Source organism: Canis lupus, chromosome 34, assembly GCF_003254725.2.
Source record: "Canis lupus dingo isolate Sandy chromosome 34, ASM325472v2, whole genome shotgun sequence".
Lineage (NCBI taxonomy): Eukaryota > Metazoa > Chordata > Mammalia > Carnivora > Canidae > Canis > Canis lupus.
This window is the reverse complement of record NC_064276.1, coordinates 39653864-39673900: the sequence shown is the minus strand read 5'-3', so window position 1 is coordinate 39673900 and position 20037 is coordinate 39653864. Positions and strand designations below refer to the sequence as shown.

The 20037-nt window shown below is 41.9% G+C and overlaps 1 protein-coding gene across 5 annotated transcripts in view; it reads right to left on the bottom strand.

Moving 5' to 3' along the window:
- NAALADL2 (N-acetylated alpha-linked acidic dipeptidase like 2) overlaps positions 1 to 20037 on the bottom strand; it is a 1264638-nt gene that overhangs the window by 44858 nt on the left and 1199743 nt on the right. For all 5 annotated transcript variants that reach the window (XM_049105642.1, XM_049105641.1, XM_025425633.3 and 2 more), the window contains one exon: positions 5296 to 5389. In XM_049105642.1, the coding sequence (XP_048961599.1) occupies positions 5296 to 5389 (94 nt within the window). The remainder of the gene's footprint in view (positions 1 to 5295; positions 5390 to 20037) is intronic.

Here is a 20037-nt window from a genome sequence, read left to right as displayed (position 1 = left end):
AATCTAGCAAGATTTTGAACATATTGCATGGAATATGTGTCTGTCTGCCTGGTGTAGGAACTGATCTGATTATTGGCTGCTTTGGAAGAGTGAGCAAAAGCTTCCTTGAATGAATTAAATTCATGTGTGGTTTATTTTTTACCAGTCTCCTTCTGAGGCAAAAAGTTGGACTTGTATATTCAATAACATGTGTGAATTTAATTATGTTTTGGTCAAGCCAAGAAAATGAAAAAAAAAAAAAAGGCTAAACAAAATTAATCAGTGTGAGGGCAAAGGTACTCTATGCTCTATTATAAGCCAAGATTAAAAGTATCTTTAAAAAAAAGCAACAACTTTAAAATTATTGCCAGAGAGGCAATACTCACAGAAAAATGGATTGTGGTACTATCCTGTCATGGGTGCAGGGTTTTATCCTAAAAATACACTTAGGGAAAAAAAAAATCACAATATAACAGCCCATTACTGTGATGGGAAATTTAAAATTTAAAATTATATGGTAAGAAGTCATTACCGTATTTCAATCAATGTAGTGACACATATAAAATGTAGGTACTGAAAAGCAAACTTTAAATGAAGTACTTGAATGAGGTGCTCAGAGTAATGAAGGAAATGATGACGAAGGGGAGCTGTAGGAACTGCAACAAATTGTGACTCAGGGCTTAAGAGAAAATAATATAATTCTAAGGAATACAAAAGAGACAGCACGCTTTGTATAATAATTAAGGGACATTAATCAATAAAAATATGAGTTCAAAAAGAAGCGGGAAAAAAACAAAAACTAGTTTCAGGAGACAAGCTCTGATACTCTAGAGACAACCAGATTTCATTGCAGACCCAGCTGTCTCAACTCCTTGTTTGAACTGGGTGTGGAATAATAAATAAATAAAATGCATCTTTAAGACAGTTATGTAGTCGGAGTCCATACAAAAACACATTGTGGGCCGACAGTAAACATAGTTTTGGGAATTTGTACCCAACGGATGGCCAATCTCTATTGAATTTCTCTCAGTTTGAGCAAGCAAGGTAAGCTACTTCTGAGAGAATCCTTTTAAGTCCTTGTCATACAAAATGGTAAGTTCCAGAAATGCCAGTTTGGGTCAAACCACTAGAAATCTAACATGATTCAAAATTTCCATGGGAATAAATTCTTTTCTTAGAATTCTTTGGATTTTAGATGGACGGATTTGGATTTTTTTTTTTAGGATGGGCACAGGACCCGGTACCTAGTGCAGCCACTCTTCACTTTGGACTCTAGGGCAGTCCAACGTTGGAATTGGTGGTAATTAAAACCGAGATGTACTGATGACTAGAAACGGGCAACTTATAAAGCACATACTTAATTTTTCCTTTCGGGACATTCAGCATAAATGACTCAGAAAGAAAAAAAGAAGACATCAGATGGGTCTCAATCACCTGTGATGGTAGAAAAGAACCAAGTGACACACACTGACAATAGGAAACTACAGACGTCGGGGAATGCAGTGCGCTTGCTGCGGCCACATCACCACCTTGAGATACTATCCCTCCTTCTACAAGGAAACGGTTGACACTAACCAATTATCAGAGCTAATAAAAAAAGAAAGTAAAGTCATATAAAGTCACCATTGTCGGTTTTTCCAAGAACTGGAGGAAGTACCGCCAACAACTGTCCTACATTTAGTGAGACAATCACCAGGTGGCAACGAGCCACCCACTTCGCAACTGTTTCCTGCTGAGTCCGACTTGTACCAGATAAATGTGTACACGGGCTGATCGAATGAAGGTGACTTTTACTTTATCTGGTCATTTGTAGTTTTTACAATAATGGTAAATAGCGGAATCCCAACAAAGAAAAATAGCAGATATTAAACAGAGAGCATCAGACTTACATAGTCTTCAGCTATTTCGAAAGGTGCTGTTTTAAACTTTAAATTGTGTAGAAAGTGAGAAGGAGTGAATTTAGGTAGGTCATCAAGTGCTCCCTCCTTAGTCTGCTTCCAGGTTCCAAGGTGTGGCGGAACCCGGGGTGTCACTGGCACCTGCCTCTGTGCCTGCAATGTTTGGACATACTTGCCTTTGCCACAAGTACACCTGAGGCGCATCAGTTATCTTATCAGTCGCTACTTACACTCTATCTCCGTGTACCGCATATAAATATTCATTCTCTAACTATTATGTGTTTGGCATTGGCCAAATATTAAGAGCCAAGGTCACTCAGTCAAAATGAGCTTTCAAGACCATCCAATAAATCAACTCAAGCAAATTATTCGCTGGTAAATTATCCTTCTTTCTGGTGGTTGTGAGAGCGGTAGAGAATGGTCGGCTGCTACTGTAAACTAGGGCAATAAATAAACAAGATGGCCCGTTGTCAGGGGGTAAAAATTACACCGCTGAAAATGCAATTGGGTTTCAGAGACCTTCGTATGTAAACTCTTTGCAGTAGGGAGAAACGCTATTTTATGGTTGAGCCTTGAAGGTCACTTTCTTTCTTTCTTTTTTTTTTTTTTTACCTGTGATTGAGAACTTAAGACTCATCATCGTGAGGTGTCATAACAAAATCAGACAATATATCAACAATTAAAGCCTGTATAAGCAGTAAAATTAGATGCTTCATTTAACAAGGTACAGGAACTCCGTTGCTAATGAAATCATCCAGCATTGTAGCTAAAATTGAAACTGAAATATTTATTTAGTTGCTGTAAGTGGTGTCCATTGTTCACACATTAGCACACTAGTCTACTTTAGTAATAAGGTCATAACCAGAGTAGGCAAAATGGAACAGGTACATCAAGTTGCCGACTGTGTAGCACATATTCGAATGATCTTTCACTTTGACACAGAGCAAATAACTTTGAATCGGGATGGCGAAAATGCGAAAATGTGTAGCTTAAAGGTGATGAATCATATCCACTTTTTTTTTCATTTTTTTCTTCTTTTTTTGTTTGAATCATATCCACTTTGAACAAATATGTATACTCAGGTCATAGTAAAAAATATTTTTTTTTGCTTATATTTCTACATTTCCATCACATTTGTTTGGCTTTGTTTTGTGTCTCTATTATGGGCGCATCTTAAGTCTGCCCACATCTTTCTGAGTGAAAGCAGCAAGGAGACCCAAGAGGTTTCACATCAAAGGAAACAAAACTCAAAACAAAACCAAAACCAAAGAAAAGGTTCTTTAGGTCTAGCAGAGGCAGTCCGACCTACCAGCAAGAGGCCAAAATGCTCCTGGGCTCACCCAGCCGAGAACCGTGACGTTAGGGAGCGATTCATCGAGACTTAGGAGCATCAGCTTGCAGTGGAAATCTCTGTGGCATGACTGCAGCTTTCTTCCCCCCTTGTACCAACACGCCTTGAGAGGTGACTATTAAAGAAAGGATTATTAACCTGGCCTCTTTTCAGAATATTTTCTGTACCTTCTTCCTTGAACTAAAACCTGCCTAATCCCTGACGATACCGCTTCCACCACAGCCCTCCCAGGCGGTGTTCCTTCTCCCGCCAGCCCTAGAACACTAGCAGGTGCCTCTGGGTCATTACTGCTCATTCTGGGAAGGCTTTAGGGCCTGGTTCAGTCACTCTCTCTTACACGTATTGGTCCGGTCTTAATTCTTGGTAATTTCAATAGCCACCTATTGTAGACTTTCTTTCCCTTGGCCTTTTGTCCTTCCATCCCTCGCCTGAACCCTCTCATTACCGATGTCTCTGATCTTTGCATGATCGCATTTTTAATAATCCCATTTGCTGGCCACTAGCAAATGAGTCTTTTTAGCTCACTCACTGTCAGTTCTTTGATCGCACCAAGAAGTGGCATCTGTCAATCCTCCTTCATTTCTGTTCCCCCTCATTGTCTTCATCTCCTCACTTTAGATACTTTGGCCCACCTCCATGGGCGCTCCTTTGTGCATACTCCCAGTTTTATCTTACCTTGTTCTTTGTCCCTTTCCCATTAGAGCTCTAGCCTGATTAAATCCAAATCTATCAGTTCTATATCTGAATCCCCAGCTGAAGGCTGAATAATTGTGTTGAATCATCTCGTTAAAATATCTATATTTCTTCTGAAGTCTCACGCTGCCCCCAATACAGGCATCTCTCATTTTATTGCACTTTGCTTTCCTGAGTTTCACAGAAACTACATTTTTTTTTTTTTTTTTTACAAATTGAAGGTTTATGGAAAGCCTGCATCAAGCAAGTCTAAGATAGAAGCTTGACAAAAGTAAAAAAGAAGGAAACTGCATAGAGACTAGCTTAAAAATACTGAAAACAGAGTCATCTGAGGCCACATCATATATGAACAAATAACCGTAAACAGTTCAACTGCTTTCAACAGCCAATATAATTAGAATCATTGAGGGGGGGAATTGTGTTGTAAATTGTGTTGTAGTATTCTCCAGGTTAAGCAATCCCTGTAGTCAAAATTAAAAAAAAAAAAAAAAAAAAGTATTCAACTTTCAGATACTGGAAATATTTGGCTGTTAACAATAATTCATTCCCCTCCCCCCCAAAAAAGAAAAAGAATAATCCATTTTCTAAGGATTACTGCTTAAGTAACTCTAGTTCAGGTATTGGCTTTTGCGTTGAGAAGTATATGCCTACAAATCACACGTTAAATATCTGACAACAAGACGTGTGACTCAAAGAGGAGGGTGCAATCTCCAATTGCAGCACTGCCCATTGTATCTGGTTAATGAAGACAAATTGTAAGTTGAGTCGAAAGATCTGCATGCAGATGAAAGGGAAATGAAGGTAACTATTAAAATAGTCTTAGAATTCTGCAGAAAGAGACATATTTGAATATGAAAGTATTGAAACTACGGCAAAATTTATTTTCTTGTCACCTTTAATCTAGGATGAGCCAACACTTGAGTGGAACGGCATGGAGCCCATACCTCAGGAATTAATCCCCAAGGAAAAACTTCCAGTCAGTCTTGTTTGAACTGACTGAATATTAGGTATAAACTTATTTATCTACTCTCTTATTTATTTATTTATTTGGGAAAATACCTGAACTACATTTTTCCATGTGGAACCTATAAATGATAACAGAAGTTTGAAATGATCAATCTCTCTGATAAAGGAAAGTAGGGGAAACATCCTCTATAATCTGATATTTTGTCTGGTGCTCACACATAAATACACCTTGTTCCTGTGGATGTGGTGGTCAGATTTCTTCTAAGCCCCTCTCGACCATAATCCTCCCCACGAAGGGAGTCACTGCGTTCCATAGCCAATAAGTCAGCATATGATTTTATCCATTGCTCATTAAAAATTAGACAATTTTACATTTGTTGAAAATTCTATAATTCAAAGAAAAATTACCTTTAAGACTGTTTTGAACTTCTAAAGCTACATCGAGTGCATTAAAGGGCAGAACTGGTTCATTGGCAATTTGCAAAATCACTTCTCCCGTGAGCTGAAAGAGAAAAACAGAAAAGATGCTAGCATTCAGTATTAAGGGTTTTTGATTTGCTTTTTCATTATTTCATACATTCTTATATAACCACAGTAGTAAAAACACAGAGGGTAAAATGTACTTTTATAAGATATCTTTTCTTTTTAAATTTCTTTTTTTTAAAGATTATATTTATTTATTCATGAGAGATACACAGAGAGAGGCAGAGGGAGAAGCAGGCTCCATGCAGGGAGCCCAATGCAGGACTCAATCCCAGGACCCCAAGGTCATACCCTGAGCCAAAGGCAGACACTCAACCAATGAGCCCCCGACGCATCCCTAGATTTCTTTTTAGTTTTTTAAAAAAGATTTTATTTACTTGAAAGAGAGAGAACATGGGTGGGGAAGAGGGGCAGAGGGAGAGGGTGAAGCAGACTCCCCCTGACCAGGGAGCCCTGCACGCTGGATCTTGATCCCAGGACGCTGGGAGCCTGACCTGAGCCAAAGGTAGTTGTTTCACCAACTGATCCCTCTAGGTGCCCCTAATTTTGTCTATAAGGAAAGAAAACACATTCTGTGTATTTTTCATGTCTTAAATAGTATATAAAGGCATATAACATTTTCTCCTTTTTTAAGCTAAAATATTAAGACACATCACCCTCCTTCAAGAAGTTGCAATATTTAAACTTTAAAATAATTCCTTATTTTATTTATACAATGGAATATTACTCAGCCATTAGAAATGACAAATACCCACCATTTGCTTCGACATGGATGGACCTGGAGGGTATTATGCTGAGTGAAATAAGTCAATCGGAGGACAAACATTCTATGGTCTCATTCATTTGGGGAATATAAAAAATAGTGAAAGGGAATAAAGGGGAAAGGAGAAAAAATGAGTGGGAAATATCAGAAAGGGAGACAGACCATGAGAGACTCCTAACTCTGGGAAACGAACTAGGGGTGGTGGAAGGGGAGGAGGGCGGGGGGTGGGGGTGACTGGTTGATGGGCACTGAGGGGGGCGCTTGACAGAATGAGCACTGGGTGTTATTCTATATGTTGGCAAATTGAACACCAATAAAAAATAAATTTACAAAAAAATAAAATAATTCCTTATAAAGCAGTTCAGAATGACACACAAAAAAATAAACAGTAGAGAGAAATAACTGAAAAATCAATATCTGGTTATGGGACTAAGTAAAACTCCAGACAAAATTAATCATCAATTTATTTCATTTAAAATATAATTGAGTTCTAAACAGATGGTTACCAGAGGGGAGGTGGGCAGGGGGCTGGGTGAGATAGGTGATGGGGATTAAGGAGGGGGTGATGATGAGGAGCACCCTGTGTCCTAAGGAAGTGCTGCATCACTAAATCATACGCCTGCAACTAGTATTACACTGTATGTTGACTAACCGGGATTTAAATGAAAACTTACAAAAAAATAAAACAAACTGTTGCTTTCATTAGGAATCAGAAAATATAAATGTAATTTAGTCTGAAAAACTCCATTAAAATCTCCGTTACTATCTTCCTTAAGGCTTTACTCTGTTAATAATGACTTTTCCAAAATCTGTCAAAACCTAGTATCATTTATGTATCTTTGGGGTCCATGTTTAAGTCAAGTAAAAAAAAAAAAACCCTCTAATGGCATCTCCAAAACTCATACCTGGCATGTCCATACATGCACATCCCCCAGCCCCGGCTCCAGGGCTGTGCTTGAAACCAGCATATGCACTCCAGCTGAACGAGCATCTGCTTCCTAGACTGAGCTAATCGTATGCATCCATATACATCTCAGAGGAACCTCCTGCTGGCAGCACATGCCACTGTTACTCTCCCTCTCTCTCAATTGATGTTTAATATTTACCTGGGCTTAACAAATGTCCCTACATCTCTAATAACCCTGAAGCCGGCACACAGGGAAATGTGGCTGCGTTGATGTTATTAACGTACTATGAAATGCTGTTAGTAAATGAAAATATTGTCTTGTGAAACTACACAGGGGAAATTAGCACACTAACTCGAGACATTATAGAACAAGTAAAAGACAACGGCTTACGGGGAAAATACGATGTTAAATATGCACATCTACAGATTCGACAAGGGTCAAATTCCGTTTAATATTTAAAAGCCATAATTCCCAGTTGTTTGCACAATTTATATCATGATAAAAGTACAATTCAATTTGATCTTCTAAATGCTTGAAAAACCTACATCTCTTAGAAAGAAAGAGGCGAAGGAACACTTTGGGTGTCCTTTTATTTCTTTGAGATATTTTTCTCCCAAATGTAGTAACCATTTCCCCCTCCCCCACCCTCAATGCCTCCGGTTTATTTGCAGAATTTCATCCCCAGAATAGTGATCACACAAATCCTGGGAAACTGCCTACTCTGATAATGCTGTTTTTCAGGGGAAAGGCTTTATCTGCAATAGGTTGATATGAATTCTGTCTCTGTGCCACCTCACTACATCCAAATCATATAAGAAACGCTGATATTTGGAAATAAATTATTTGTAAAAAGGAATTTTTAAAGAAGATTAAGAAGCATTATGGTTTCTTCTTTTCAATTTGCACTGGATAATGGAAACGACAGAACAGACATGTTTTGTTTACAGTTTTGGAATCTGGAAGCCACACATTATAAAAGATTAAAATGAAAGGATGGGGAGGGAAGAGAAAGGCAACTTCACTGTGTGCCGCTGCTGCGAGTTGTTTTGTTTTGTCTTAAGAGTCATTTGGCAGCTCCAACAACTGGAGCGTAAGCCAGCCACCTTGCTATTCCTTTCAAAAAGAACCTGACAACAAATCCGGGGACTTCCGAGGCACCTGGCCCACGAGACAATGCTTCCACCCCACCGCTTTATTTGCAGCCTCATAAGCAAGAGGGGGATTTGCGCTGGTCTCACCATGAAGTAGGAGGAGATGAGCCGTACTCCTACTCTCTCATCCACTCTGGAATCACTCTTCTTCAGGCATCCGAAGCAAGCTCCTCTTGTATTTATATAAAGACCCGCTGTTTTCAAAGTTAAGCTTTACACTTAAATATCTCATTTTATTATCTTGGCAAACCTAGAGGCCGGTAGTGGGGGAATTAATTCTACGTCAAAAACATAGGTATAAGGGTAAGCCTTGCTGGGTTCCAGTCCAAGGTGGTAATACAGAAGGATCCTAGCCTTACCTCCTCCCATGAACACACCGAATCTACAGCTACACGTAAAACAATTCCTTCTGGGGGGAAAAAAAGTCTAATTGCGTGTCTCTGACGCATCAGCAAATAAAAATACTACTTTGAAATGTGTAAGAAAGGCCGAGATGCACTCTGACCATAAACACTAGCACATCACAGCAACGTATAATTGGGAGAAAACTCTCAACTCCCAGTTTCTCCCTGAGGAGAGAAGGGCTTGGATCCAGCATGGAGTGCTCTAACCGTTCAGACTTCCACCGGAGGGACAGGCCCCCAAAACATCTAGCCCTACAAGCCAATGAGACTTGTGTCCACAAAGCTGACAACACTATAGCAAATGAAGAAACAGGACTTAAGGGGCCTGTGAGGACTTGTTGTGAGTCCCCAGGGCTCAGTGAAGAGGTAGCAAGCAAAAACTGACTATATCCCAGTTGCCCTCTGAAAGAGGTCTATTTACATATCATAAAGGCCACAGCTTGAGCATCAGGGTTCTGATTTAACACGCACCTAGGGGCCACCTGCAGTTGTCTCTGGAGACGGAGGCTGCCACGTGCCCTCTTCACATTGTCTCTCTGTCCTGCTCATCAGTGTCTCCCTGAAAGGAGCCTGGGCACCTGCCTGGTGCCCAGAAGATGCACCCCCTTGGTTGCCTGGCTCTGGTGGCCGGTGGGGCTTGAGTTATTGAGTTTGAATTCCCAGAGGGCTGCGGCAAATAAAATAAACCCACTTCTTAATCAGCTATCCCCTCCGGGTTCAGCCTGAAATGAGAAGAGGAAATGCCCCCTGAAGGAGGCCTACGTGCATATTTTGTAACTGCTGCCTGAGGGTCAGGTGCCTACTACAACACACATCCAGGCACGATTGTGATCTCCTTCCCCAGAGAACAGGGAAACCAATAGATACGATCTTAGCATTCTTCCAGCAGCCTCCTCCAAACCACCGATATCCTCCTAGAAGGAGTTTGTATACCTATCTGGCACCCCAGCTTTTACAACTGCCACCTCGGGGATGGGGACACACCCCTTGAACCCTGGCTATGGCGGCCCATGGAGCTTGCATTCCTAAGTTTCACAGGACTGCAAATAAAGAAACATTTCTTAACTGGCTATCCCTCTGGAGCTCAGCACTTAGGAAGCCAACAGAAGGGGTGTCTGGGTGGCTCAGTTGGTTGAAGCTCAGGTCACGATCCCAGGGTCCTGGGATGGAACCCTGCAATCCAGCTCCCTGTTCAGCGGGGAGCCTACTTCTCCCTCTCCCTCTATAGCTCCCCCTGCTTGTGCTCTCTCTCACTGTCTCTCTCAAATAAATAAACAAAATCTTAAAATAAAAGAAAAAAAAAAGCCAATAGAATTGTCTGTCTTCTAGTATTTCCCTGAAAGAGGTTTATTTACATACTTCCGGAGCTGCGTCCTGAGGACCTTGCTTCCAATCAGCCTACAATCTAGTTGCTGACTGAGATTCTCCCCTTTGGGACACTAATAGATCTTAGCACACCCTCAACCACTGTAAGCCCAATCACAAACAAATAAGAGAAAACCAAGAGCTAGGGCCGGGCTGAATAATACATTTTTTGTCTCCTACACAAGGCCATTCTGTCAAGATTAGAAATGGTAGTTGTTTTTTTTTTTTTTTTTAATCTAGTGCACAGAAACCCACACAGACAATGAAGAAGAGTAAAGAAATAGAGATATAGGTTCCAAACAAAAGGATAAGAAAAAAATTCAGAAACAGACCTTAATGAAATGGAGGTAAGCGATTTACCAGATAAAGAGATCAAAATAATGAATTTGCTCACCAAGATAAGAAGAACAATGCATAGCAGAGTGAGCATTTCAATAAAGGTACAGAAAATATTTTAAAAAGTAATGAACAAATCGTAGAACTGAAGAATACAACAACTGAACTGAGAAATTCAGTAGATGATTTCAATAGCTGACTAGATCAAGCAAAAGAAAGGATCAGCAAACTCAAAGATATGAATCCATCCAATCAGAATAACAAATAGGAGAAAGCAGAATAAAAAAGAGCCAGACTAAGAGACACACGGGATATCATCAAATAAGTCAATATTCACATCCTAGAAGTTCCAGGAGAAGAAGAGAAAGAGAAAAGAGAAGAAAGCTTTAAAAACGTCTTTAAATTTTTTTGAATATTGTTGAAAACAATGTTACCTTAGTGTCAGGTATACCACATAGTTATTGAATGGCTCTATACCTGATGCTCTGCTCACCCCAAGGGCAGCTACCACCTGTCACCACACAACACTATCACAATCACACGGACTATATTCCCTATGCTGCGCCTTTCATCCTGGAGACTCATATATTCCATAACCAGAAGCCTCTATCTCCCAATCCAATTCCCTCATTTTGTCCATTCCCTCAAACCCCTTCCCTCTGGTAAGAGTTTGTTCTCTGTATTTATGATTCTATTTATTTGCTCATTCGTTGTATGTTTTATATTCCACATATGAGTGAGATCACAAGTATTAGAAAGCTTGGTTAAAGAAATACTGGCTAGAAAAAAAATAATAATGGCTAGAGCATCTGGGTGGTTCAGTTGGCTAAGTGTCCAACTCTTGATTTTGGCTCAGGTCATGATCTTAGGGTCATGAGATCCAAGTCCAGGTTGCCCCAGGCTGTGCTCCAGGCTCAGTGGGGAGTCTGCTTGAGATTCTCTATGCCTCTCCCCCCATTCACACTCACATGATTTCTTCTCTCTCCCTAAAATGAATAAATCTTATTTATTTATTTATTTATTTATTTATTTATTTATTATTTTTTTAAAATAAATCTTATTTAAAAAGAAAAAGAATGGCTGAAAAGTTTCATCATTTATAAGACCCAAATAAAATGAATCCACAGAGAACCATGTGAAAACACATTATAACTAAATTGTCAAAAGTTACAAGCAAAGAGAGAATCTTAAAAGAGGCAAAGTGAAAAACAACTTGTTCCATATAAGAGAACCTCCATAAGACTATCAGTAGATTTTTCTGGAGAAACTTGGCAGGCCAGGAGAGACTGGGATAATATATGGAAAGTGCTAAAAGAAAAAAAAAAAAAAAGACAATCAAGAATATGCTGCCCAGTCAATGTGTCCTTCAGAATTGAAGGAGCAGTTCAGAGTTTTCCAAACAAGCAAAAGCTGAAGAAGTTCACCCCCACCACTCTTTAACACTCTTACAAGAAGTGTTAAAAGGAACTCTTGAATCTGAAGCAAAAGGATGATAATTAGTAATGGGAAATCAGGGAGGGATAAATTTCACCAATAAAGACAAATATATAGTTAAATCCAGAATACTTTGATTTTCAATGGTGGCTGGGAAATCACATAAATCATGTATGAACCAAAATACAAAAACCTTAAGAAATAACTACCATAAGTTTTTTAGCAGATAAATAAGGTAATGATGGAAATTGGGGCATCAGAAACATAACCTTGTGGGGGTGTGGGAAGGTAAAAATATCAAGCTTTAGTGTGCATTTGAATTTAAGTTGTTTTCAGCTTAAAATAAGACTATTGTAAATATGAGATGCTTTAGGTAAGTTTCATGGTAACAGCAAAGGGAAAATCTATAACAGATACACAAGAATGAGGATAGCAGTTGGAGCATGACGCTACGGAAGACTGTCAAATCACAGGGATGAGAGCAGGAGAGGAAACAGAAGAACTCTAAAACAGCCATAAAAAAAAAAAAATAAAACAGCCATAAAACAATGAACAAATGGCAATAGTAAGTCCATGCCTCAATAATTACTTTAAATGTCAATGGGCTAAATTTTCCAATAAAAAGAGAGTGGATGAAGGGACAAAAACATAAGACCCAGCTCTATGTGGCCCACAAGAAGCTCACTGCAGCTCTAGGGACATACCCAGACTGAAAGTGAGTGGAGGGAAAAACAAAAACAAAAACAAAACAAAACAGTAAGTTCCACGTAAATGGAAACCCACAGGAAGCAGAGGCAGCTTAACTTACACAAGATAGAGATCGTGATAGGAGACAAAGAAGGTCACAGCACAGTGATAAAGGAGTCAATCCCACCAGAGGATATAAAATTTGTAAATACTTATGCACTCAACATGAGGATCTCTAAATATATAAAGTAAATATTAACAGACATGAAGAAAGAAAAGAACACTACAGGAACTGGGGCAGGGTGGGGTGGTTAGGTCTCTTTCAACAGTGCAGAGGTCATCCAAATAGAAACCCTGGACGAAAACCAGATGCTTGACCAGATGGACCTTGTGTAGGGTTACAGAACATTCTGTCCCATAGCCACTGAACACACCAAAAATGTAATTTAAGAAGATTCAAATTGCATGGTGTGAAACTCGAAACCAATGGCAAGATGAAGACTAAAATTCACAAACAAGTGGAGATTTAAGTATCTCCCTGGCTTGGGCAGCTGAGGTACATGACAATGACAATGGCAGGATCCTGGGCAGCAAGCACTGTGCAGGGCTTGGAATGGCTGGAACGGCTGTTGGGTCGGCTTCCCCAAGGGAGGGGACAGGGCATGGGGTAGTGGTGGCCAGAGCTGCCGGTGTGCACCTGTGTGGCTGGGGAGCCGGCTGCAGGGGCCTGAATGATGACAGGGGCCAGCCACAGGCACACACCCGGGGGCAAAAGCAGGGGCTGGGGCCAGCGGTGGGTGCATGAGCAGCTGCAGGACGTGGGCAATCAGCGAGCACCCAGGTGGCTGCAGAGGCTGGCTGCAGGCCTGTGCACTTTGGAGGTCTGGTAACCAGAATTGGTGCTGGCAGCACGCGGGTGTGCACCACAGGGGCTATTGGCAGGTACCCTCCACAACACGAGCCTGTGGCTGGGGTTGGCCTGGCTTCAGGCCCACAGGCAGCTGCAGGGGGTCTGGCTGTGGGTGTGCATGTGAGTGAATGCAGATGCTGGTTGCAGAGGCTGGCCCCAGAGGCTGGTTAGAGAGGCTGGTTACAGAGGCTGGTTGCAGAGGCTGATACAGAGGCTGATGCAGAGGCTGATGCAGAGGCTGGCCCCAGAGGCTGGCCCCAGAGTGTCTGGTTGCAGAGGCTGGCCCCAGAGGCTGGTCCCAGAGGCTGGTTCCAGAGGCTGGCCCCAGAGGCTGGTCCCAGAGGCTGACCCCAGAGGCTGGTTGCAGAGGCTGGCAGGTCACACACAATAAAGGCCAGTCACAGCCACTGGAGCCAGCTTAGCACATGCACACAACCTCCCAGGGACTAGCTGCTGGTACTTGGAGGCACAGGCCAGAGAAAGGAGGAGTCTGGGCTGGGTCCTTCATGTGACTGCAAAAGGTCAGGGGGCCTGGTCACTCTTGTGCTCTTTTTGCCTACAGGGAGAACTCTTTTTGGCTAGAGAGTTTTCTCTGGATGCTGAGCAGGGCTAGGCCGGGCAACGGGTAAGGTGGGAAAAATGAAGCTGTTCTCCCCACCCCCAAGACCACCCCCCCCTTTTTTTTAATTTATGAGAAAGAGAGAGAGCAGAGCAGGAGGGAGGGGTAGAGGGAGAAGCGCACTCCCCACTGAGCAGGGAGCCCTATGTGGGGCTCGATCCCAGGACCCCAGGATCACAACCTGAGCAGAAGGCAGGTACTTGACCTACTGAGCCCCCGGGCAACCCACTCCCTACCCTTTTTGTGTCCTTATTCTCAGGTTACTTTACTCTGCTATTTTGCTGGAACTCTCTGGGTGGCCTCCTGAGATTTCCCAGAGCTGTTTTCATCCTTGGACCATTGACTCCCTGTTCTTTGTGGGAATATGGCGGCCTTCGGCCTTACCGTCCTGGTGACGGCACACCCTGGAGCCACCTGAGATTCCCTTCCAAGCACACCATCTGCCTCAGGACCTTCCCCACTCTCCCCAGGCCACCCTACCCCTATCCTACAAGATAAAGGAAGGATGCATTACAACAACAAATGACAACAAAATTATTCTACAGAAATAAAAGTGTTCAAAAAAGATTATGTTGAAAAATTACTTAATGAACCCACACTGCAAAGGCTTCCCTCTCTCACTAGGTAATATTGATATTTCTGGAGTTCCTGGTTTCCCTGGTATCAGGCAAGATTATATTATTGCAAGATAGTAATAGTACAGCCTTCTTCTAGGTTTTTTTTTTTTTAAGATTTTATTTATTTATTCATGAGACACACAGAAAGACAGACAGAGACACAGGCTTTCTGCGGGGAGCCCAATGTGGGACTCGATTCCAGGACCCCGGGGTCATGCCCTGAGTCAAAGGCAGATGCTCAATCACTGAGCCACCCAGGTGCCCCAGCCTTCTTCTAGATTTTAAGGCTAATAAAAGAAATTTATACTTTGTCATATAAAATTTCTCTTTCTCCAACCTAAAATAATTTTAGTCATATTTAAAGATTCAGGGGAATGTTTTCAGAAACTTAATAAAGGAAGATAGACATACAAACACACACATGTAATTTTTGGTTAAACTCTGTTAATCATATATTGCTTCATTGTCATGCAGGGAGATATTTTCATATTTTTTGATTTTGCCAAAAATCTTTTCCATACCAGTCTAGAGATTAAAAAAGAGATATTTACAATTCCGTGAATATTGACAGTAGGCATTCCCCCCCCCCCCCAATTATTAGATCTCACTGGCAAATACAATGACTGTATCTACAATGATTGTTTTGAATGAATTGATTTAATTCGGTGACAAAAGATTTGGACAAAAATAGATTTATTAAAGCAATACCAATACCATAATTCTATAATATTTTTTTTAGTTATAGGCAGAGACACTCAGTAAATATATGATTTGTTCCATTTTGAGTAATTCCAGGTTAAAGCAAGCATGGTTTGTGCCTCCTACCTGAGCCGCAAGTTCAACTACCGTTGTGGGATTACTTCTACGTCCTCAGACTTCTAACGCAGTGCGGCCCCACTCTAGGAGGTCGTGCGGTGAGAGAATTATAACATCTACATTATAGGGCAGAGTGAGGAAGAAATTGAGAGAGACCGGCATGCGATGGCCTGGTGTGACATAGCAGGACAATTAGATGAATCATGAACCATCTCTCTAGTATCTACTGAGCTTTCATCATCGCTGTGCAATTGGGAGGAAAGAGAAATATAGGACAGTTTCTCCCCTTATGACTTCCTTCCTTGATATGACAACCCGTATCACTTTCACACAATCGGGAAAGAAGGTAACCATAGAAAATTCAGCGAACATGAATCTTTTGTTTTCTGGAAAGCACTGCTTTGCCTTCCGTGCTAAACATACCGTGGGTTTCCGCCACACGTACATATTTTGGGCTCAAGAAGCTAGAGTGAGAGAGGGGAAGGATATCCCAGATCAAGGGAATAAAATGAACGAAAGCCCTGAGCAGAAGGAAGCATGTATATTCAGAGAAACATGAAGAAACCGGTGCAGCTGAAGTGGAGTTGTTGGTTAGCAGGAAGGAAAGAAGTTTGCATGTCGGGTGTGGGGTGAGGGGTCAGAAAGCCCTAAAACTCAAGCAAAGCATGTGGCCGTGATTCAGTGATCCATGCAAAGTCCTTCCCTATCCCCTTACCTTCCAGGGCAGGGGCATTAGCTAATAAATTATGGTCTGGTGAGTCTTCGGAACATGATTTTGTGGTGTATGGTGCCCTTCGGGCTGTTAGGTTCATTCTGAGGTGACCTGACTCTGATTTATGCCACTTTGTAGGAGAAAACCCATACATTAGCAACACATGTCCCGTGGATAACAAACCTCAGGGCAGCCGCTGTTGACAAGGGGCCTCAGTCTGCCTTGAGGTGAGCAGGACAAGAAGCAGCCTTCCGGGCCTCGGCACTGCTTTCCCAGACTGTGATGTCAGCAGACGAAAGAAAGCAAGGATGTGCTGCTGACGTACCCAGTCTATTTTCTCAGCAAAAGGAGAAATGAAAGGGCACTGCCTAATGTCAGTGCGCCAAATCCATGTGCCCCTGCCATGGCTGAAATTCAGTATTCGGATTCTCGTTACCCGTCATTCGAAATACTCCACAAACTCCCCAACTGATCAAGGGTCTGCCTCAAAGCCATTCTCCACACTATAGCCAGAGCTATGCAGTTATTTATGCAAAATATATCCTTATGTACCTCCTCCCCCCAAAACACACACCTACCTATGTCACCTCCTTTCTGCTACTTTTCATAGCTAGGAAAATTGATGGCAGGCAACATTCAACTAAAAAACCTATGATCTGACAAGTCCTATTATTAGAAAAACAATTACTTGAAAGTCAAACTGTCTCGGAAAATCAAGGACTTCTATATATCGCCCACGACTACTAGAGCATGTCACTTCAGACCAAATTTACATCCCGGAAACTGGTGTACAAAGCTTAAATGCCACTGAAAGGTCTCTGCTATGAGGGGGTATGTAGAAATGAAGGCACCCGGTTACCTTGGAAGGGAGCTCCAGTGGTTGTCAGAGGGTGGCTCGAGGGCTACTTACCATGGAGAGGTTTGGGTACGCGACATTTACAAGGCCTTGCCAGATAGACCTGTGCACACTGCTTTGTACACACATTTGTGAAGCTCAAAAGTCAGAGGAGGCAGGTGGGAAAACTGCTATAGAATTCCTAAGCTGGGATCCCTGGGTGGCGCAGCGGTTTGGCGCCTGCCTTTGGCCCAGGGCACGATCCTGGAGACCCGGGATCGAATCCCACATCGGGCTCCCGGTGCATGGAGCCTGCTTCTCCCTCTGCCTATGTCTCTGCCTCTCTCTCTCTCTCTGTGACTATCATAAATAAATGAAAATTAAAAAAAAAAAAAAAGAATTCCTAAGCTTCCAGGAAGGAAACAGTTCAAGATCCCGCCCTTCTCTTCTTAAGATTTCAAAGACATTAAACTTGTCTGATGAGCAGAGTTTGTCCCAAAGGATGTTGCCTGGCAGCAAAGGACTTCAAAAACAGCATCAAGGACATTCAAAAGCTACTGGGAGGGAAATTCATTTGAAGGAGGAGCAGGAGTTTAACCAAGAAAATACAGGGGACATTCTGTCCATAAACCTTGAGGCTGTTAGTAGGAATTCCCTGTGACTGACCTTGTCTGGGCCATGAGTCTCATGCAAGGAAAGTCTATGTGAACCTCAGGACGTGTACAGTTACAAAGAAGGCAGTAAACTTGGGGACCCAGCATCATCAGGCGGTGGGAAGCCCAGAGATAGACGCACCCCCGGGGGAGAGAAGGCCCTCTGCTCTCCAGCACCCTGGGAAACCTCCGTTACAGTCGTCGCCAAGCCCCTGCAGCTACCAAGGGCTGAGCACAAACCCTGGGACACCCAGTTCTGGGGGCTGGCCTGGGCTTTCAGTGCAGAGGCACTGTGGCCGGGTTGTGCAAAAACTCTCTGCACCTCTGGTGGCCATGACGACCGATGGACGAGCTATGGAATGAAGGAAAAGAGGCATAAACAGGGTACATCTCTACGGTCATTTAATTTGGTTATTAAATAGATGGGCCCTCAGTCTGTCCCCTGAACCAATGAAGGTTTTTTTGTTTTTTTTGTTTTGTTTTGTTTTAAATACACACTGACCCCCATGGATGCCAGGGCATTAAAGAACTAAGACAATCTCTGTTGGCAAGAAACCCACTGGTGAGGAATACAAGCTCCCTGGCCTTCCTCTGGCCTTCTGGCCTCTGCCCCAAGCCCTGTTGCCTCTGGGTGTCCTCCTCCTGAACTCGGAGCACGCTACCAGGAGGTGACCATGAGCCTCATTCGGGGTTCCCTCCGAAACAGACCTTGAGACAAAATATGAGTGCAAATGGTTCATTGAGAGGGGAAGGTAGCAGAATGAGGAAAGGCAACCAACAGAAGGCATTTTATCACGTCCCTGTGTGCAACTGGAACTTAATCCTGCTGGGAACAATACAGAAGCGACAAAGTAAACTAGTTTCCTTGGAGTTTTCTATGGTTGCCTCATGGAGATATGAAATCTTCAACTCTTCTGGACCATTGTCCCCATGGCACAAGAGAACCTCGGCAAAGAGATGGAAATCGGTTACCAAAATCGAATGCTTCCTTTTCTATGCCTAGACCACAAAAGTAAGTGATATAAGCCTTTTTAAAAACTATTTATTTGAGAGCAAGAGTGGGGGTGGGGAGAGTGAGGGTGAGAGGAGGGCAGTGGGAGAAGGATAAGCTGACTCCCCACTGAGCAGGGAGCTAGAGCCAGACCTGAGGCCAAGCGACCGGATCCAGGATCCTGGGATCGTGACCTGAGCCCAAGGTGGATGCTTACAACTGAGACACCCAGGCACCCACAAGGTTTTTTGTTTTTTCCACTGTTAAGATATCTTTCCTTTTTCAAGGAGTGTCATCATCCATCGGTTATTAAATTGTAGCAAAAAAAAATATATGTACAGATTACTTTGGAAATAAGTTAGTTTACTGGTAGTTTTTGATAATTCTTTTTCAGTACGTGTAGTCACAATTTTGACTTTGTAAGACAGGTATCTTCCTCTAGTCATACTGTTCTTAGAGGAAAAAAAAACAGTATTTCTTAGCACATTGGAAAAAGACACTAAAGGTGCCGACTTTTCTTTTATATCACGTCTGGTAGTAATTTGCACTGAACGACATATACGCTCACTGACAAATTGAAAATGAAGTATCTTTATTATATTCCACTAACTTCAGCCCAGTGTTAACAATAATAGTAACTGCAATAGCAACTAACACTTATGAGTTCTTGCCATATGCCAGGCATTATTCTAAATTCTTTCCATGAGTTAATCCATTTAATTCTTACAATAGCCCTGTTTTATTTTGCAGATGAGAAAACAGAAGCACTGCTCAGTGAAGTTACTTTCCCAGAGCCACTTAGGTTGTACATGCTATTCTGAGATTTGAGGCCCGGGCATTCTGGCTTCAGAATCTGGACTCTTATACTAAATTGCATCTTTTTCTTTCCTTTCCAATCCCTTCCCTAATTTAAACAAATCAGGAATCCCAGTGGCCACAGAGACAGCATTGACCAAATCTGCCCATAGGATTCTCAGGAAAATTAAGGGCTGATTACACCTATCAGGCACATTTCATATCAAGGCAGCACATGGTCCTATCAGAAATTATAATTTTTATACTCAGACTAGAAAAGTGGATGTAGGGATTTATGAAGCCAAAAAATCCTCTAAAATGCTGAGTATAGAAAGCGTTTTTATCATTTTCCTTGCAATAAAACAGCATTGACTGAATAGATCTAAAATACATCTGGAAAATTGATGGTAATAAAACAGGAGGGTCAGCTGGTATGCATAATGATTGATATTCATCTATCTTAGTAGATCATAGATTATTATTATTCCAATTTTAGGTTTTTTGAACAAGGTTTGGGGAAAATATTTAAACACTAACATGAACACTTATAATGATCACCTATGCATCCATATTGATAGTACTTAAGGGCATTTCTAGTATAAAATACATATTTAGAGGGCACTGGCTATATGTCAGAGACCCTGTGAAGTACAGGGAAATTCCAGGCTTTT